The 21,061-nt window shown below is 37.8% G+C and overlaps 1 protein-coding gene across 2 annotated transcripts in view; it reads right to left on the bottom strand.

Annotated features, from left to right (window-relative positions):
* The window catches only part of Sema2a (Semaphorin 2a), a 253,489-nt gene that overhangs the window by 55,159 nt on the left and 177,269 nt on the right, over positions 1–21,061 (bottom strand). For both annotated transcript variants that reach the window (XM_076532249.1, XM_003705815.3), the window contains exon 2: positions 6,217–6,304. In XM_076532249.1, coding sequence (XP_076388364.1) covers positions 6,217–6,304 — 88 coding nt within the window. The remainder of the gene's footprint in view (positions 1–6,216; positions 6,305–21,061) is intronic.

Raw genomic sequence — 21,061 nt, 5'->3', positions numbered from 1 at the left:
ACATAAATTTTTCATTAACCATTGTATGGGCAACCGAATATCCCATTAAAGCTGTACTATTAAAAATTGTTCGTATGAATTTTTATTTTAAACGCCCGTAGGAGGCGGTTTTGTGGTATTATCGCAAAAACATGACCCGGTTGCTGCGCGAAGATTTACGTTCTTAATGCAATATGGTTGGTTGTCAGTCAGAATGAACAATGGGTCAGAGTGAAATTCGTCTATTGTTCCTTTACGGATTTCAATCAGTATATTCTCTGGAGAATGTTATTGGTAATTTAATAGCGCGTTTAGAGAAAGCTAATGAACTCACAATAGGCTGCTAGTTTGTCGAGCTTCAGAAGAACTGTATAGCTCGAAGAAGCAATCAATTAAAGTGCTATTTTAATTTGTGAAAAATAAAGGATAATTAACATTATTAAAGTCATACGAATTAAGTGACACTCCATTTGAAATGGTTACTTTTCAAGTTTTAATAAAAGATTCTCTAAACTGTCAAATAAAAAAAATACGAAGATTACGAATAAAATAAGACACAACTGAAATTTATAAATCATCTGCTGTCTGTAGTTAAAGTTCATTTTCATTCATTATTCATTTATTTTCTTTTCTTCCAGATGACCCAGATTCAAGAATTTATTTTCCTCTGAATAAATTTATTTTCCAAAAAGAAAAATTAAGAGATACACACAGTCAGAATATTTTAATATGTCTGATAAGTGCACAACTTATTACGAAGATATCGATCCCTTTTTCCCTCAATTTTCTTCAGCTTTTATATTCCACTTTTTTTTATATCCCTTTTCCCAATTTTCTCCTTACCCAACGCGCACGATATAGACACGGTTCTTATACGAGCCGCAGGATTTATTATCGCACAGGTCGAAGCATTATCGAGCAATTTGTTTTGACGTATCGATTTAACTCCATCGCCGTGTGCGCTCGCCCCTTTGTCCATTATTCCAAGCGGAAACACCGATCTCTTTTTATTTTTCGTTCGATCGACACGGTACTACGGCGAGAGCCGTTGTTTTTATGAAATTTTTCCGGCCGCAAAGGGACGTTATTTTTCTCTATTTCCACCGCGCGAAAGGTGGAACCCGTGATAATTTTAACAAGGTCCGGCGAGATTGCCGCGTCACAAAAGTGAATAAATCCGTCGTTCGAACCGTGCGCTCCTCTTTTTTTTTTGGTACGCGTCCACGAGAAAAGTCGAACCGCGGAAAATTCGTTGCTCGTCGAACCGCGAGAATCGACAAAGCTGATAGAAATAACGGTTCACCGTTACCGAAATCTGTGTACGTCGATCGTTAATCAACACCCGGAAAGCGGTTACCACTTGGCGATCTGCCAGTTATCGAATTAATATCGAATTTCGTAATTCGACGATGCTAATTAACGCGTCAACGCTTTTCTACGACGGAGAATTGTTTTCGACGCTTTCATTCCTATACATCTCGCTCTCCGAATGCAAAAACTGTCCAATTAAAGGGAAAAATTGATACGCGAAAGAATAGGTTTACAATTTCGCTGGATCGAAATAAATAATTATTTCTTCGTCGCCAGTTCGAAATAATTGAACGCAACCCTTTCTTGTAAAATTGTAAAATTCCAAATTTTATGATTCAGAAGTTTGTAATTTTTTAAATTCTTAAATCCTTACATTTTAGGTTACAAATTATTATTTTTTATTTTAAATTTAAAGGCTACAATTTTGAATTTTAAAGATGAAGATTGCAATTGCTAATTTGGAAGCTAAACAGTACAATCTTTAAATAGAAAGGCACTTCTGAAATCAATTTCAAAATCTTCTAACTTAAAACTAAAAATGAAAAATTTCTGCAAGTACATATCTTCACGTAAGCTTTAAATAAACGTTACAGCAAACAACTTAATTATTTTTTCTTTAATTTTAAATTTTTTAACTTGATCCGCAGCGATGCAATTCTTCTGAGTTCGGTATCCAAAATGGCGCGCTACACGTGGCAGCAAACAGGTCGAAAACACGAACATGGCGGCGGAATAATTTGAAGTCGTGACCGAGGGAGATCCGAAACGAGATTACGAGGGGGTGAAGTAAATCGGATAAGGGTGACAGCGAGGTAAAGAAATGACGAGCGCGTAAGATGCGCCTACGCTTTTAAAGTAACTCCGTTCGTTTCGGTAATGAGATGAACCATATGGAACGAGGCCGGATGGAAATGCGACTTACGATAAATTGCATTCACAGACGAGACAGATGGAGAAAAAGAGAGTAGCTCGATTTTAACGTTTCCTGTTTCCTGGCTTCGTTCCATGCCTCTCTTTTCCCATGGTGCTCACCTATCTACCTTACAGGTTACGTACGTAACCCATCCCGTAATATCGGATTCCGATAAGAATTCCCGTGCAAAAGAAAAACGATCCTGGCATTCCTTTTCCAATTATGTGAAACGATTAAGCTCTATGATCCATGAGAGCCGATTCAACGACTCTACGTTTCAGACGGAACTGAAATGAGTTTTTAATTTAATTAATTCGACGTTATCCTCGTTATTATTAAAAATAATGTCTCTTATTAAGTATACGTGCAATTGAAATCCTTTTATTAGAAAATTCTCACGTGACTAGAATATTTCTGATAAGCTTATTTAAACATAAACCGTATAAATAATTTTGGTATACCATAAAGATTCCTTCTCTAAAACTGTTCGTGCAATTATTTTGTTTAAACGACTAGGATTTAAACCGATACTAATTTCTATGGAAACACGCATGGAAGCGATACATAAAGTTTTAACGATCGTGTTGTGAATTCGATATCGTTCACGTGCGAAAATGAATTTACCGGCAGACTAAATTTAACAGTTTGTTCATCGACGCGTTTTGAAATTCAATATCAACCGGTTGCCCGGAAATTATCTATTAGATTAGCATAATGCAACTTTATTGATCAGAATCGGGATTAAACCTTCATTACCTCGACTATTCGGCAAATGAACCGCGTAAGCATCGTTCAATCCGATGAATATGGCTAGAATGAATCGTTCTTATTCAAGTCGTCCGTGTGATTTGATGGTCCTTGTAATCCTAACGATCCTGATGAAGCCGATTCCCATTACATCGATGTGTACAAAATCTGTTTTCGAAAATTTCCAAACGCAACTCCCTTCGCTATTTACACGGCCATTTGAAACTGTAGATCAGCTTAAAGTTAAATAACAGAGCCTACAAATCTTCAACTTTTTACATCACAGGTCTTAACACTGCGTATACGCCGTTACACGACTCGCTTTTTCACCAACGACGCCATAATGTCTTCTCCTCTCGCCATTGCTCACGAGATATAATCCACGACATAATTTTGCCCGTCACAATAGATATATTACGCGATTCTTGTTCCTATTTTATAGGAGCTCTCTGGTTTGTGTATCCAACGTCTTTCAGACGATATCCCCGTTGCTCTCCATTACCGGGGCCGTGTAGCATTTCGTTGGCATTTACCAAATTAAGAAGGGAGGCTCACAAAAGAAAACGCTAGTGAATGGCCAGCAGGATAGTAACACAAGGGCCGAAAGGTTGGAACCGAATCAAGAAATAATACTTCTGTAGTAATGATGCAACCCTCGTCACAGTCTCTATCCACCCCTCAAGAAACCACCCCCTTTTTTTACTCCCTACGCTTTAAAGGATAGCCCCCTCGAATATTGTATTACCGGTGCTACGAGATTCGTATTTCGCTCTCTACAAGTGTTTCAGAAATTGGGGTAGGAACGGTAGAAATTTAATTTGATTGAAGGTACAATGGTAATTAAATTTTATTTCGTAATATCAATATAGCCTGATTAGAGGATACTCACTATACTTTTATTTCTTTGTACAGCTTCGTACAAATTATTAAAAATAATAGTTTATTTTACCATGAAGTCTCAATAAGTAAATAAATAGTTTATATCTTCATACAACTTCTTACAAATTATTAAAAATAATAGTTTATTTTATTATGAAGTTTCATGAAGTAAATAAATATTTTAGACAGTTTAGAGAAGCTTTCAGAATTTAAATTTAAATATTAACATACATTTGAGAAAAATTATTACATGCAGAATAAGAAGATAGAAAATTAGTACTAAAATATAATAAGTTATAGGTGAAAGAAGTATTTTCATTGAACTTTAGAAAAAGCTTAATTTCTCCGTGAGAGTTTGTATCTGAAACAAAGCATAGAAGAGCAATATAATAACGTCGCAAATGCAATTTCGCCGATTAGAGCGCATCCATTTAAACGGCACTGTCTGCGAAAACAATTTCACGACTCGATTACGCATAATCACGACCGACGTTTTTTCCATTCGGCCGATTTTCAAGATTAATCGGAAACGTTCTTAAAAGTTCAACCAGCTTAATTTGCGGCGCTCCGCCCCGTCTCATTTCCCCCGTGCCCCGAAGGTTTCAGTAAATTACCTTTCTGCAAATTGAAACGTTTAGCAAACGAAAGCTGGTCATCCCCTCGTGTATAGAGGAACGACCCGGTACATAAACGCGATACACGTATATGTATATTCCAGTGCTCGAGCTAAGAGTGCGTGCAAATATCGCGAAGGGAGCGGATTTCAAAAAGTGCAGACGCGTTCGAGCATCGTTATGGCGAGTTTCCACAAACACGTCTCCGTTGCAAAAAAAATAAATTATCGTAGAAGACTATTGAGGTACATTAGCATTTAGGATGGTGCAGTTATATTTCTTGTAAATTGTGAATACTATTTTCTAGGAAAATTGACGAAGTTATTGCGAACATTAAGTAAATAGATGAAACAAGTTTTTTAATTTTCAAACTTTCATAAATTCATAAGTTCTCCAATTTTCAAATTTCAAAATCGTTTAAATATTTAAATTTTCCTCTTCAAACATCACTACAATTTAAAAATCTATGCTGTTCAATATCTCGATAAAATATCTGAAATAAATGTCCAATATAAAAACTCACAATTCAAAATTAAAGTCAAATATAAAAATACTGACAGGGAGAATTAAAGCGTCCGCCAGGGAGAATTAACTTGTAACTTTAAAATATAACTACATTAATTTTGCGAGTGTCAAATAATTTTTCATGAAGATATTGGCAACAGCCGGTGAATTTTGAATTGATTACATCGCCAGAGGAACATCTGTTTAATATTTTGACAGGAAGCGATTCGTAACGATCGGATCACGTGTGCTTTAAATATCGCGAAAAGCTGTGGTATCCTATCTCGAAACGATGGATTAATAAATGTTAACTGGAACAATTTAAAATCGTACCACCACCCTCGATCAACGTTATCGACCAGCAAAACTCGAATCAACGTTGAACGCACGAAATGTTTCACGCGCGACCCAGTTACGCTGTCGAATGAAACGTTACTTTTCATTTTGATCTGGAACCCGGCGATAAATAACGACAAAATTGCTCGTCGATTCGGTACACGCATCAATATAAGGTCTCGAATAAAAAGCTATCTATAGGGCGCTGCGGGTCGGAGGGTAGGGGTTCGATGAAATCAGCGCGACAATTATTATCGTGAAAGCCGGCTTGTATTGGCACCGATGATACAGAGTTCGAACCAGGGATTATCCGATGTTCGATGTCACCAAGAAATTTAATCAATTGCTACATTCCGTAATAGAATTTTAATCGTAGACAAAAATTTCATAAAAGTGTTACAATCATGTCTAATAACATATCTCAATTTAATAACATATCTCAAAAATTTGAAAGAATGGTTAAATTTTTTGTGAGAATGAGGTTAATAAAATTTTGTAGATTTTCGATTTTTGTGCATAGAATTCCCTGGGTAATAAGACTATATTATAATTACAATCATGTCTAATAACATATCTCAAAAATGTGAAAGAATGGTTAAATTTTTTGTGAGAATGAGGTTAATAAAATTTTGTAGATTTTCGACTTTTGTGCATAGAATTCCCTGGGTAGTAAGACTATATTATAATTACAATCATGTCCAATAACATATTTCAAAAATGTGAAAGAATGGTTAAATTTTTTGTGAGGACGAGGTTAATAAAATTTTGTAGACTATTTTCGACTTTTGTGCATAGAATTCCCGGGGTAGTAAGACTACATTATACATAACCCGTACAAAGAGCATCTTAGGTAGGAATATTGCAAAATACGGAGAAACACGAAAGGTAGCATTCTTTTGTCCCACGGTGAATATAAAAAGCAATGGTACTCACATGGCGCCAACGTATAGAGCATCCCTCTTACTGTCCAGATACAGCGTTCTGTAATACAGCATTCCGCAGCTGAATTCCCTCACGTGGTCTGAAAGCAAACGCAAACAAAGAGATTAAATACGTAACCGGGGATGAACGTGGAGAAAACGCTATTTCTATCATCATCGTTGATCGGTGTCCGACGGACATCTAATGTTCGTCAGGACTGATAATAACGTTCGGTCGCATCCGTGTGCCTTCCGTTTGCTTTCTTCTTCTCGTTTCGTTTACTCTCGCACGTCGAGCAAAGTCAACCGACTTATGCGATCGTAAAACTCGTTAGAATTACATGGCACGTAACGTTATAACTGTCGTTCCTCGTCGAGGGATAAATGCAGTGGTGAATTATGAAGTGGCGAGCGGACGTTAATTTGAAACGATATGAAATGAGATATGTTTACATGGGACGGTTTTTGTTGGGGTATATCAGTATGTGACGTATATGAGGTCGTAAGGATCTAGGAATACGGGAATATGAAGGTTGTGAAGCATAGGAAGTTAGGGAATTTTTAAGATTTTTGTAGTGGACGTGATGGCCCAATTCATAGATATGGAATTGGTAATTTGGGATTTGGGGAGATAGAAATTTGGGAAACTTGGAATTTGGCGATATAACAATTCTAGGAGCGAGGGATCTGGGGATGTAGGGATTTGGTAACCTAGGTAATTACAGGTTTATGAGTTTGGGGATATAGTAATTCGAAGATCAGTAAATTTGGAAATTTAGGAATTTGTAAGTTTGAGATTTGGGGACCCAGAATTAGGAGATGTAGGGATTGGTAAAGAAATTTCAGAATCTAGAGTGGAAGACCTAGGAATCTGAAACCTAGAAACCATTCAGGAATCTATCCTCTAAGAATCTATCTAAGGGACCTAGAGATCTAAGAATATAGGGATCTGAAGAACTAGTAAATCCTAAACAAATGAATCATCAAAAATATTACATAGTTCTCCCACAAAAAAGCACCAAATTAGACGTTAAAAAATCACGCTTTATCGCTGACGTTATAAAGAAAAATATCCACGGCTATTTTTCAGGGCATCAAGTCAAGCCGGTGATCATTTAGAAGCGTGTGCCGTACACTTCGGGGTAAAAGTCGAAGGGATCCTCTCGATTCACCCTTCGTCCCCTATTTCTTCTCTTCACACTGTCCGACACTGATCTGCTTAACATATGAAAGAAAGCAGCCCTTTCCTAAATATACTCGTTCACCCATTGTAAACTAACACACCGCGAACTACTATATTTTATGCGGTATCAGAATGTCATCGTCGAACGAAAAGGGTTCTTTTGCTGTACTCACACGAACAATCCTCCCTTCTTTTTTTCTCTCTCTTTCTTTCTTTCGTTTGCAACGATAGTGCGATGCGGGTTCCATCTCCATTTCATGAATGAATGCAAAAATCTGATCGTCGCTTTATCTCGCCGGGAAACGGCGCAGTTACGAGAACCCTCTGAATATGGGACCCACTAGAAAACTGATGTTCGTTGTTGAAGATCGTAACAATAGCGTACCTCGTATGAATATAATAAATTCGAGATGCACGCTGCTGAATCGATAGTATTCTTCGTGCAACATTATCGAACAAACATTTCTGTTTTGTGAGATACACTGGCAGTGTAGTGTAATGTCTAGGTATATTGGCTGGAGAATGGTGTGAGGGTGGCGATAGTGCAGCGATGAATGCGTTTTCGTTTAATTTTGGGGACTGAATTATGTAATTTCTAAATTTATGAATTTTCATATTCTTGTATTCTTAAATTATCGCTCACTTCAATTCGAATTTAAAAATTTTTTAATTTCCAAATTCGAAAATTGTGAAATTGTGAAATCGTCGAATTGTCAAATCATCAAAGCGACAAATTGTCAAACTTAGAAATTATGAGGTGCTGAAACTAATGAACTCTCATGTCCCCAAAGTTTCAAACCCCAGATTTTTAAGTCCTTAAATTTCTAAAACCTTAATAATCAAATCTAAATTTTTAAGACCCAAAATTCTGAAATTTTCCGACTTCCAAAGTCCCCTAATTCTCACAACCCCAAACCCTCAAATTCTCAGAATATCAAATTCCCAAATGTTCAAATTCCTAAATTTCAAAATTCTTTTCCAATGTCCCACATTTCTACAATTTAAAAAAAAAACTTGCCATATAGAATCAAAACTGTGGTCTGATACCGTATTTGTTCCATAAATCAGGGATGATACGCCACTTAAAATTGTTTACAGGTCGCTGATACAACTATTAATGCTCCGAATTCAGAATTGATGTTACGCAAACGTCACACTATTTGCCTATTTAGGACGATAATAATACACTAATCACGAAATGTAAATTACTAATTGGCAAATATTTGGGAATCGCGATTGCCTCTGCTTGCTAAACGTGCTGCTCGTTTATCTGCGTGTATCTAGTCGTGGCTCACGCAATCGTAGTCAACATTTCAACTTCGAATATGTTACAACTATTTTACACACCTTTATACTGAAAAATGTAACATGTTAACATACAATAATATATAGACAAACAGTTACTAAAAGTACACATATTAAAATTTAGTCGAACAACAAAAAGTATGCATATGAGATTGGTGCATATCGAATAATGAATTTCTGAAACGTATAATATTGAATGCTTATTAAAATGCTTTTTAATAAAGAATATTGAAATGCTTGCATAATTATTTTTATCAAATTTTATACGTCAAATCGATATATTATGAAGGTTATTTAGTCCTGCTTTTATGTCATCAAATTATAACAGCCTTTTAACAGACCTCATGTACTTCAACTCAGACATTGACAATCAATCATTTAATATGAGCACTGGTAAACATTTTCTGCATTTTCATCAAACATAAATTTAAATTAACATACCTTAAGTTGCAGTACATATTGTCAAACTGTACATTATACTATAATTATACATTATATTTCGTGAAAGTTTATTTTTAAAAATTTGCATCTTTCCGACATGCAATCTGATACGAATGTAACTATACACCATCTGATTATTTACTATAGACTGCCTCAGAATAGTAAAAAAAGTTCTTGAAGCATCGATTAACGATAAGATTGCCCCTCGAGGTTGGTAACGCGACGAGATATCGCTAAACGACCCCAGCACCGGAAGCTATCCATTTGAATTCGGTGGTTCCGGCAGTGGGTTCATTCGTTTAAACAGTATTTCTCAATTAACCAAGCCGATGCCCTGTTTCACCACGTTTTCTCTGTTATCACGGTCTTCGTAATCGCGTTCATTAGGCTCGATATAAAAGAAGGGCTGCGAGGGAGAACTAACTAGACGAACGAGATACTATCGTTCGAACCAGTCCACCCCTATCTTCGTCTCGACCTCGAAACGTCTGCTAAAGTAACTTTTTATCGCTGCGAGACGATTAAACTGACTGTGTATTACTATCAAAATGAATTTTCCTTTTCTATTGAACACGATGATGATGGTAACGAAATCGATGAATTTAATTGAATTTTAGTAACAGTATTGGTAGATGAAATCATCTGTCGATTTACATTTATGAATCGGGAGTGGGTGGAAAGAATTTACGTGATTGGAATGTTCAATAAAATAATATAGATAGGATCAAATAATTTGTGTGGACGCCAGATTGATACTGTAAAATATTTTGGAGTTTATGGTCTAGATAGATGATAGTTTTGCATGTTGTGATTTATGTGTGTTGTGGGAGACCAACATGATTGTTGTATTGAAATGTATTGTTCTAAATTTCTGGATTCCTAAATCACGAGTTTGCTATACTGGGTATGTTCAAACTTGTATTTAGACTCCTACGTGCCTGGATCGTATATCTCCAGATGTGTAGCCAATTCCTATATTTGTCGACCTCAACATCTTGAAATCCCAATGTTCCCAAATTTCGATAACTTTAGGTTCCTATGTTTGCATATTCTGGAATTTGTGGATTCCTATGTTACCAAATACCTATATCCCCAAATCCCTACATCCCCAAATTCTTACATCTTCAAATATCTACCTTCCCAAAATTTTTACATTCCCAAATTCTTATATCGCCAAATACTTGCATCCCCAATTCCATATAACCCCAAATTCCTACATCCCCAAATCCTTACATCCCCATATCCCTATATTCCCAAATCCCTATATCCCCAAATCCCTACTTCCCCAAATTCTTACATCTTCAAATATCTACCTTCCCAAAATTTTTACATTCCCAAATTCTTATATCGCCAAATACTTGCATCCCCAATTCCATATAACCCCAAATTCCTACATCCCCAAATCCTTACATCCCCAAATCCCTATATTCCCAAATCCCTATATCCCCAAATCCCTACATCCCCAAATCCCTATATCCCCAAATCCCTACATCCCCAAATCCCTACATCCCCAAATCCCTACATCCCCAAATCCCTATATCCCCAAATCCCTACATCCCCAAATCCTTACATATTCAAATACTTACATCCCCAAATTCTTATATTCTCAAATCCTTGCATCCCCAAATCCCTATATCTCTGAAAACCAACGTCCACCTATCCTTGCACTTCCACCTATCCTTGCACCCCCACATATCCTTACAACCTTGAATCATCATATCCCTCATATCACCACATATCAATGTCCCTATACTCACACATCCTCCCTATATTCCCTAATTTCTATATCCTCCCCCTTATTTTTCGTTTAACTCACCCATACCCTGTCCAGACACCATTTAGAATTGTAATTGGCGGAAAAACGAGTTTCAATGGTACAAGGGCTTAAGGCAGGCGAAAAATAGGGTGGGCAGAAATGAATGAACAAGGGTGGCAGAGATTTTCGTAAGTTCCATTTCTCTTTCAGCGAAATGGCGTTTCGGAACATCTCATTTCTTCGCGAACCGTTTTGGAATAAGAGATCCCCGGAGACTGCTTCGAGTTTAATAAATCGATTCGTGGCTGGGATAAAACATGGTTCGCGGTGATATTAAAATTGCTCGTGCCATACTGCTGCTAATAACCTTCGTACCTGGATAGACACCAATTCGTTCTTTTGAATCATTCAGAAACAATTCGCTCGGTTGGTAATTGTTTCGCCATTTTGGTTCTCGGTGACTGTTGATTAATTAGAAGAATCTTACAAATATTTTATACAATTTTTTTTGTAGCTAATTGTATTATTACAGTAAATGTATTAGCATATTAATATTGAAACTTGATATTAAAACTGCTCATGTTTTATTGAGAATTCATTTTAAAACTTATGGTGAGTTCATATTATTTTTTCGTGAAGTACTAGTGTTTACAAATTGTAAATATTGTAAGGTATAAACATAACTCTGTTTGCAACATTCTATATATTACATTGTAATATTAAGTAGTTATAACTAATAGTATAGTGTCATCAATTATAAATTTGTACTTTTCAATGTTCCAATCTTTCAATAGAAAAAATAACAAAAGTTCTACGTAATTTGATTTTTATTAAAAAGTGAAGTGTTTGAATATAACATCCCTAATTTATACAGCTGTTTAATTTATGCATCAGTAAAAAATATTATTCATTTGTTAATAAAAAATAATAACATTCAGACATCCTGTTAGATATAAGAAGAACCATCTTGCTCAATAATGCAGTCATATTAATTCCAATAAATAGAAAAAGCATCAATAACCAACATATAACCTCAAATATCTAAAAGACTTTCATACAGCCATTTCTGCACTTTCCCATTTTATTATCTGTTGTATTCCAAGCAACGATACGCCATTATTTCACAGTTTCGCGTGTTCTCTCAGCGAAAAATTGAAACTAATGCTCCCTTGAAAGCAAGCACGTGGGAGTTTGGCGGGAAAACGATTGGCTCGGTCAAGAGGCTTTCACGCAAACTCGGTAAATCCTCGTTAAGCCCCGACCAACTAGAACACCGATGTCGACGGACATTTGGGACCCTAATCTCGTCGCATAGTGTACTCACGTTGTTCTATCTTGCGTCTAGCACGTGTTTACACTCGCGATGCCAGTAATGACACGCAAACTGATCCCGTGGCACGTGTCCGCAACAATAACAGATTCTCGGTTTAACTTTCGACTTCGTCGGAACGCGTACAACAGCAAATCTACCTTACTTAGAGAAAATACAGCAGCCAAGGGAGAACAGCTTTCTGACTCGTTCGTGTTCTGAGACTTTTGGGAACTTGAAAATTGCGGGCTTTGGAAACTTTGGGATTTGAACTATGAATATGGGAACTTAGGGATTTAGGAATTTGGGAATATAATTTGGGGGATTAGAGTTTTGAAGACGAGGGAATTTGAGGACTTTGGAATTTGAGAATTTAGGAGAATTGAGAAATTTGGGGATTTGAGGGTAGGTTAATTTGCGGGTCAAGGAAGAATTTGAAGGGTTTAGGATTTGGGGATTTATGGATATGAGAATCTAGAAATTTAGAGATGTAGGAACTTGTGAAGCGAAGGATTTGTGGTCTGAAAATTTCGGACATTATTTATGAATCTAAAGATTTAGGAATTTGGAGATATTTTGGAGGTTCAGAGATTTGGAGACCTAAGAACTTGAAGATCTACAAATTTATAGGTCATCAAAATTTCTTTTTACAAATTTAAAAGTTTGAGAATTCAGAGATTTAGGAGTATAAAAATTCAGAGATCGGCAAGATTAAAAGTTTAACAATGTGCAAACTTGGGAACATAAAAATTTAGAAATTTACAGAATTAGAAGTTTGAGAATTTAGAAAATTAAAAAATGTTAAGTTAACCGAACTTTAAAAGTATTAACTGGAACCTAAAAATTGCAAAGTGTATATAATCCTTGATCAAAATAATTCTCCACTGCATCAGAGCGTGCTACCCCACGCAATAATTGAAAGTAAATCCTAAGATTTGTGACGGTAGTTGATTTCATGCAACATGATCCGATTCACAAGGTGGTCCCTTTATCAATGCGATCTTATCAACGAATAAAAGGATTTTGAGACACGTGCGTAAAAGAGTAACCCTATTTGATCCCCTTCGTTCTTCTTTCGGCGAAACGCAAGACCGTAACGAAACGCAGTCGCGATTGAATAAAGTTTGCCACCCTAACCCGATCGTACAATGCCAGATTAAGTACGCGATCGTTTTTCTTCTTTTGCACGTTCGTCTGGCTTCGTTCCAAATGGTACCGGCATATGGTCACCAAAGATTACGAGGGTACCACCACCGTGTCCAATTCCCGACGTTATTATTATTTTAATCCCTTTCGTTTCAGCAAGGTGTTTGCCTTTCTGCTGTACACCTTACGGCTATGCGAAAGTATGCCAGATATAATAGAATCTTGTATGTAACTGGGGCAGGTTAGACCCTTTCTTTTTTAATTTTTGTTGCGAAATATTTTTGGTGGAAATTTGAGAGACGTTTTTAATTTGGAAATTCTTTTTTGTATTTGTAAGTTTTTGTGTTGGTGATTTGTTAGGGTTGCAAATATTTAAATTGTGGTATGTGCAAATTTACAAATTGTGAATTGACAAATTTAGAAATTACCAAATTCTCAAATTCCCAAATTTTCGAATTTCCGAACTCGCAAATTTCTAAATTCTCAAATTCCCAAATTCTCAAATTTCCAAATTCTCAAAGACTCCAAATTCTCAAATCCCCAAATTCTCAAATTCCCAAATTCTCAAAGACTCCAAATTCTCAAAGACCCCAAATTCTCAAAGTCCCAAATTCTCAAATCCCCCAATTCTCAAAGACTCCAAATTCTCAAAGACCCCAAATTCTCAAAGTCCCAAATTCTCAAATCCCCCAATTCTCAAAGATCTCAAATTCTCAAATCCCCAAATTCTCAACGACCCCAATTTCTCAAATCCCCCAATTCTCAAAGACCCCAAATTCTCAAAGTCCCAAATTCTCAAATCCCCAAATACTCAAATCCCCAAATTCTGAAGTCCTCAAATCCTCAAATTTCCAAATACCAAAATCCCCAAATTCCTACGTCCTCAAATCCCAATATACCAAAATTCATATCTCCCAAAAATCCTGAAACCCCAAATCACATTTTGATCGCAAACACCATGAATCGTGGGAGCCGCCTGCTGACGCGTTTCCAGGAGCTTTTATCCGCTCTAAAACGCGGCTCTCCTTGTCCATCAAGAGTTCGGGGGTCGTTCAGATGCGAATACACCCTCGACATCCTAGTTCACGCCTCTTCACGAAATCGACATGTTTCAAACTCATCCGTTGATTGCGGATTGGACCACCTCGACACGACAATACACTCTTCTCCGAGGCTCCAACGCCAAAGGGTATGGCGCTAACTTTCCAAGTGCTTCCTAGCCATTCATAATGTCAAAGGCTACCTTTTTCGTACAGTGACCATTCGTTAATACACCGAGAACTTTTAATTGATATTTGGTCACATTTCGTTGATGAAAGACAACAAATGCATTGATTGCAGGGGGAGCATAAAAGTTGCCTCATTTTTTTTAGATAATAGCGCATTGAATGCGAGAGGGGGATCCTCGTTTGGAAACACTCGAGTGTCTCCAACGAGTGGCGAAGTTGTACGATTACGAAACGTCTGGAACTCTCGAAACAATGAGAGGAAAATATCTTATTAGAGTTTCAAACTTTTTAGTTTAAATTGTGCAATGATTTTGGGGCGGGAGTAATTTGTGAAGCGATACCAATTATTTGTGAGCGGCAGCTTCAACTTTGAATGCTTCAACCATTAAATTGATCAATTTTCCAGGCTCTGAAATTTAACTTTCAACGACCCTTTTAAATTTCCATTTTTTTGTACCTTCAAATTTTTATCATAAATGATTTCAAGAGTTACAAATTTTTTTCCCTAAATTCCAAAATGTTCGAATACTCAAATTTACAAGAAATGTCCTACTGTGATCTCTTGGAGTTTGCTTCCAAATCCGATGTAGACTTACAGACAATTATCCATGAGCAGTCTGCATACATTGTCCAGGAACAATCCGTGAGGCAACACACATTACGGAGACAGTCACAGATAAATCTTGACCTGTCTTTTGTCTGCAACCTCGTTCATACTTACAGACAATTGTCGGTAGACATATGTCTACGGATTGTCTGCGAACAATGAATGCAGTAGACAATGTCTGTAAGTCTGGAGTGTAACTTCGAATGCAACTTTCTTCATAAATATTCGTCATATAATCTTTTAATATTACTTCCATTTTATCATAGAATATATATAATATTTAGGTGTGTTAAAACTAAATTTGAGTGTGTGTATAAACTAAATCTTAAAAAATGAAAATTGAAAAATCTCCAAAAGCAAAAATTTGAAACTGAGAATAGCCTCGGAACAATTCGATCATTGTATGTACACACGCTTAAAAAAGAGGGTTCAGCAAACGGAGGAAAAAGAAGGCGCCACGCAGCAGACGGCAAGCGAGCCGTCTAAACAAAGGAATCACGAAGTTAAGGAAAGCACGCCAGATAGAACGAAATTAAACAAAGAAAAGAGAGGGAAAGTGAAAGCAGGGTTTGCTAGGAGAGAGGAGGCAGAAACTGAAGGGGAAAGCAGAGATGAAATGGGGCGAAGCGTGGCTGGTGCGCGGCGTACCGCCACGTCACTCCCTTCTCATTAATCAACCCCCTTCCGCCCTTCCGTGGATATCCTATCTCTCTTTCTCTTCCCCTCTCGAATCAACCCCCGTTTTCTTCACTCTCTTTCTTTCGCTCTTGTCCTGCTCCTGTTTTTCTGTCGCTCGGTTACCCTGTCGTTATCTGACTCGCACGAATTCGATTATTGGATATTTTAATCAAGGTAATAGGCTTACATCACCGGAACACGCTCACAGATTAATGGGAAACACCTTTTCCGAGAGCGGACAGCTTTCGTTCGCCGCTAAACGAGCGGAACTCGAACCTCTAATCCTACTACTTTTCATTAAAGCGATGTATAATTTTCTCACGGTATCGCTCCACCAAATTGAGTAACTTTAGACGCGATACTTTCAAAGCGCTTTCAATTTTTAGTCTACGGTGTAATTTTACTTGCGGGTCAGTTGTACACGAACAAGAAATTAGAAGTACAATTATGTAATTGCAAGCAATTTGAAATTTTATTTTACTTTCATGTATAATTTCATATTTTATAAACACGTTAAAGATCACGATATTAAATTACATATAATTAGTTTCTCATTTCACCACAATATTAAAAAAAAGTGTGCAATAATTTGTGATAAAAATTTCAGTAAATAAAGGAACCTGTTTCCTATGAAATTTTTAAAGATAATAACCCCATTTTATCCATTCATAATCCTGAAATATCTGACGAGTTTCGGGGGAAGACGGTTCGGCAGATTTTAGCCGAGTTTAGAAAGGGCTTAATTAGTAACGCGATAGTCCCTTCCGATAATTGGCTGACGTGTACACAAAGCGAGGGTCATTACGGGACACAATGCACGCCAGTTCAGAAAGGAGGTCAGAGGTGTACAATTAAAGGCAGCGTCGAGAGCACGTTCTTAGGAAACTACGGCATCAAACGACCGAGAAAGACGCTTGGGCCCGTCATGGAATTTTGTCAAGCCTTCCAGAAACTCCCGCGTCTAACGCGCTAAATCTGAAATGTCGTTTGCGCTTCGTTCTCGTGTTCCATTCTTGAACAACCGACTCGTTGGATTCGAATTTAGCTTCCGGAGAAATGAAAGGGAACGATCTTACTTATGCTCGCGTTGCATGTTTCACGCGCAGCGCTGCGATAACAAACTCGAGATTGAATTAAAATCATGCAAATTGGTGACTCTTGCACAACGCGGATGAATAATTTAACTAACTTCGATTTTGCACGCTTGGGACATTTTTTTTTAACGCAACCATCGAGGCTTTTCGTGATTAATCTTGCATTTGCTAACTTTCAAACTTTTTCATTTATATTGTTCATTTTACTATGGTGTCCACTTTTAAATAACACTCTTCATCAATATCAAAATCATTCTTTCTATCATTTACATGTCTGATATTAATAATATATGTACACTGTATTAATTTTTGTTGGAATAAATTTTATTAATATCTTAATATGTTGGTCTTACACCTTACACTCTGTCATTAACTCGTGTGCTCCACGAAACTGCATCAGAAGCAGATAATATACTGCATTAATTTTTATTAGAATAAATTTTACTAATGTTTTAATACGTTAATCCTACATCTTACATTCTGTCACTGCATTAACTCGTGTGTTTCACGAAACTGCATCAGAACCAGATGATATACTGCATTAAGCTTTATTAGAATAAATTTTACTGATGTCTTAATACGTTAGTCCTACACCTTACACTCTATCACAACATTAACTGGTGTTTTCCACGAAACTGCATCAGAAGCAGATCATGTACTGCATTAATTTTTATTGTAATAAATTTTACTGATGTCTTAATACGTTAGTCTTACACGTAGCATCCTGTCGCTCCATTAATTCATATGTTCCACGAAACTGCATCAAAAGCAGATCATATACTGCATTAATTTTTATTAAAATAAATTTTACTGGTATCTTAATCTGTTAGCCCTACACCTAGCATCCTGTCGTTGCATTAACATGTGTGTTCCAGGAAGCAGCATCAGAATCAGATCATGCTCAGAATATTCCATCGATAAAAGCCGATAGTGTGCATATACCTTAAGCTGTATCACGAAACCTAAGAGACGATGCGTGCATCGAACGCATTTGGGTGTGTAGTCGGCTTAAGACACAGGTATAGATTTCGATACGAGGGAATTACACTCAGGGCACGTATTTCGTGAAACTAGTCAGCCCAATGACCTAAATCAGCATAGTTGATGCATATGTTCACTGTACACAGTTGTTGAACTGAGACAGTTGATCCAAATAATGGCGCAAGTTCTGGTATGTTAATCGCGTCGCGACGCTCACCCTCTCGGAAAACTGAGAAGCATAACGACAAATCGCGTGCGTCGCGACACAGAGAATTTCAGGAAGCCGGAAATGAGAAGCTCGCGAATTTGGATTAAGCGCGATCGAGTTAGATTAGTCGAGCGTTGGATTTTAGTCGAGGGGTGGATCGAGAGCCGAGGAATAACGGATCAGTTCGAGATAAATTGACGGGGGGTAAGGCTAGTATTTTCGAAAATTATCGGGAGAGCTTGACATAGAAAACGACGATAAATAAAACTGTACAAGGTAATCGTTAAGAGGAAAGTTAGACCATGCTAAGTTCAGATTAAAAGGTTGGTCAACCAACAGCAGTTTGCTACACGAAGGTTAAACCTACAATTGAGGGAAAAAAAAAGGAATACTTTAAAAAATTATTCCCGTACGAATCGTACCTTGAAGAAAACTCAGATTTTATCGTAACGAAGCGCTAGCGCGGTGTTAAGTGGACGCGTTTAAATCCGCCACGATAATAATGGCGAAGAACGAACCTCTAATGGCGGACAATATGTAGAGTGGGCGAACCGGTCGAGAGTTAAGCGAAATTAAAGAGAAAAAAAACAGGAGGAAGAAGAGAGAAAGAAAAAATTACAAAAGTGTTCAACGATGCAGGCGGCTCGCACACACGACCAACAGGGAAAAGAGGATGAATAAAGGCTGAAATAAATTGCGTTATCTTTTCGTTCCACGCGTATAGCTTCCACCGGCGTATGTATTAGGTCGTTAACTAAGTTCAGCGGATCGCGAGTACACAGATGAGGGTATGCCAACTTTATACGTTACACAGTTGTTTTTGTTTCTAAAATATTGTAAGTCCGGGACCATAAAGCGAGTCTCGCTTTACTATCCGGTTCAATTTTGTATGAATGACATTTTTACCACTTTAAAACGTCAGAAATATAGAAAATTTATTGTATCATGTTCCCAAAGAATTTACACACGAACACTGTTTCTCTATCAACTTTTCAAACAAATACCTCTGTAATCAAATACTTTTGAGAAGCGCTACACAAAGCCTGAACGAAACATCGATTTGCTAATACCTTTGCAGAGTGCGCTAAAAGTGCAGTCATTTTTAGAGGGCCCTCGAAATCTTTTCTATAGAAGCATTCTCGTCGGGACATGCCAATGGTACATACATGTGAAAGGATCTCTCTACCCCGTTCATCCTTGAGAACCCTTCTTCCTGATTGACCCTTGGCATTTCCTTTTTCTCTTATTTCTTTTACCATCTCCGTACGCTTTTTTATTTCTGCAAACTGCGTCCCTTTTTCTCCCGGGGTCCATTCAACATCCGTCGCCGTTGATCTTCGCGGTCGATATCGGGGCCTTTTCATCGATGCCCCTCGAGTGTGTAACGAGCTCGAGAGAACTAGTTCCGATGCCACGAAAAAATTGGAAGACAGCTCTCGTTCTCGCGAAACGCACGACCGCCGGCATCGACGATTCATGGACCACGGACAATTTATTTCGCATCGTTTGCGATCGCTTTCGCGTGACGCCGTTGCATCGAGATTCATTCTTTTTCCAGTTGTTTAACTTCCTTTTATACCTCATTAAGCGGAATTTACTTGATGTAAATTATTTTGGTAGATTATATTTAAATATAGATAACTTAGCAAGATTTTGTTTGTAGGTTTTTATTTTGTGCGAAATCTTACTATTTTTATTTGCAGGGGTTTCTATAGATGCTAGTTTAAGGGAATTAAATTTCTAACATTTATATAGTTTTAATTTTGTAAGTGATAGGCGACCAATTTTCTTAACCCCTAAATTCTTAAACCTGGGAAAATGAATTATAGGATAAGAAATTAGGAAAGTATTCATGTACAATAGGAGATCAATGTGTTATGTGAAGACGAGTAGCGAGAAAAAAGTAGCAAGGTAACGAACAAGGTACAGAGAAGAAGTGGCACGATCGGATCTGCGGACTGGCGTTTATCATCGTTGGGGAATCTACTTGGGGGCTATAATCACCTGCCCCTCTACCATTCCAGTTCCTCGCTAATAACGAGTTACAACCCTTCCGCCGTCGGCCGAGAACGACGCAGAGAATGCCGGGGTGGAAGGAGGTCCAAGGGTGGGAGTAATTGCCAACGTAATCACACACGTTGCACAAACCAGCCCCGCTTCACCCTTTACGTCCACGCGGATAGCTGACCGAGGGTGCGAGCCACGCATCACCACCCTCCGGATCCGTTTTCGGGGATGGTCAGATAGACGAAACGCAACGAAATGTCCCGTGACTTTTACAACGACCCTTCTCGATTCCTCTCTCTTCCTCTTAGTCATCGATGAGGGCCATTCGTCATAGAGGTCCAACCTCGCGGTTACCAAGGTATCACCGAAGATATTTGCACTTTGCAGAGCGGCAGTTTTTAATGGGCGAGATCCCGGTTTTTATGAACACGTTTCAGCAACGCCGGCCCGTAAATTTGCGATTCCCCCATGGCGGATCTCGTCGGGGGCCCGAGATTCTCGTCGCTCGGTGTCGAGCATAAATTATTGTCCCATTGTAAATTCCGTTCGGCTACACAGCCTGTTACCGACCCTCGAACGCTACGTTTATATGATCGCCTCGTGATACAGGGACCTGCAAGCTCGGTAATTAAAGATTTCGGTGAAATTACAGAGTACAACGCTCGCCGACACGATACTGCGATCCCTCCGTGAAACTTTCGTTAACGTTGCTGCAATTTACGGAACTTTCTTTAATAAAGTCTCTACGGGGGTTTAGACTCTAGTCTGCATACTTTGAGCCTAGAGTCTAGCAGCGTACAAAAGTCTTAGGTCTGGAATATAACAAGAGACCTGGAATCTGGGTGTTGGATTACTAACTGCTTTTATGTTGATCACGTTACATTATATTTTGTGGAAAGTAACTCCTCAAGAAA

The sequence above is a fragment of the Megachile rotundata genome, chromosome 5, assembly GCF_050947335.1.
Source record: "Megachile rotundata isolate GNS110a chromosome 5, iyMegRotu1, whole genome shotgun sequence".
NCBI classification, from domain to species: domain Eukaryota; kingdom Metazoa; phylum Arthropoda; class Insecta; order Hymenoptera; family Megachilidae; genus Megachile; species Megachile rotundata.
This window is presented reverse-complemented; position numbering and strand designations above follow the sequence as displayed.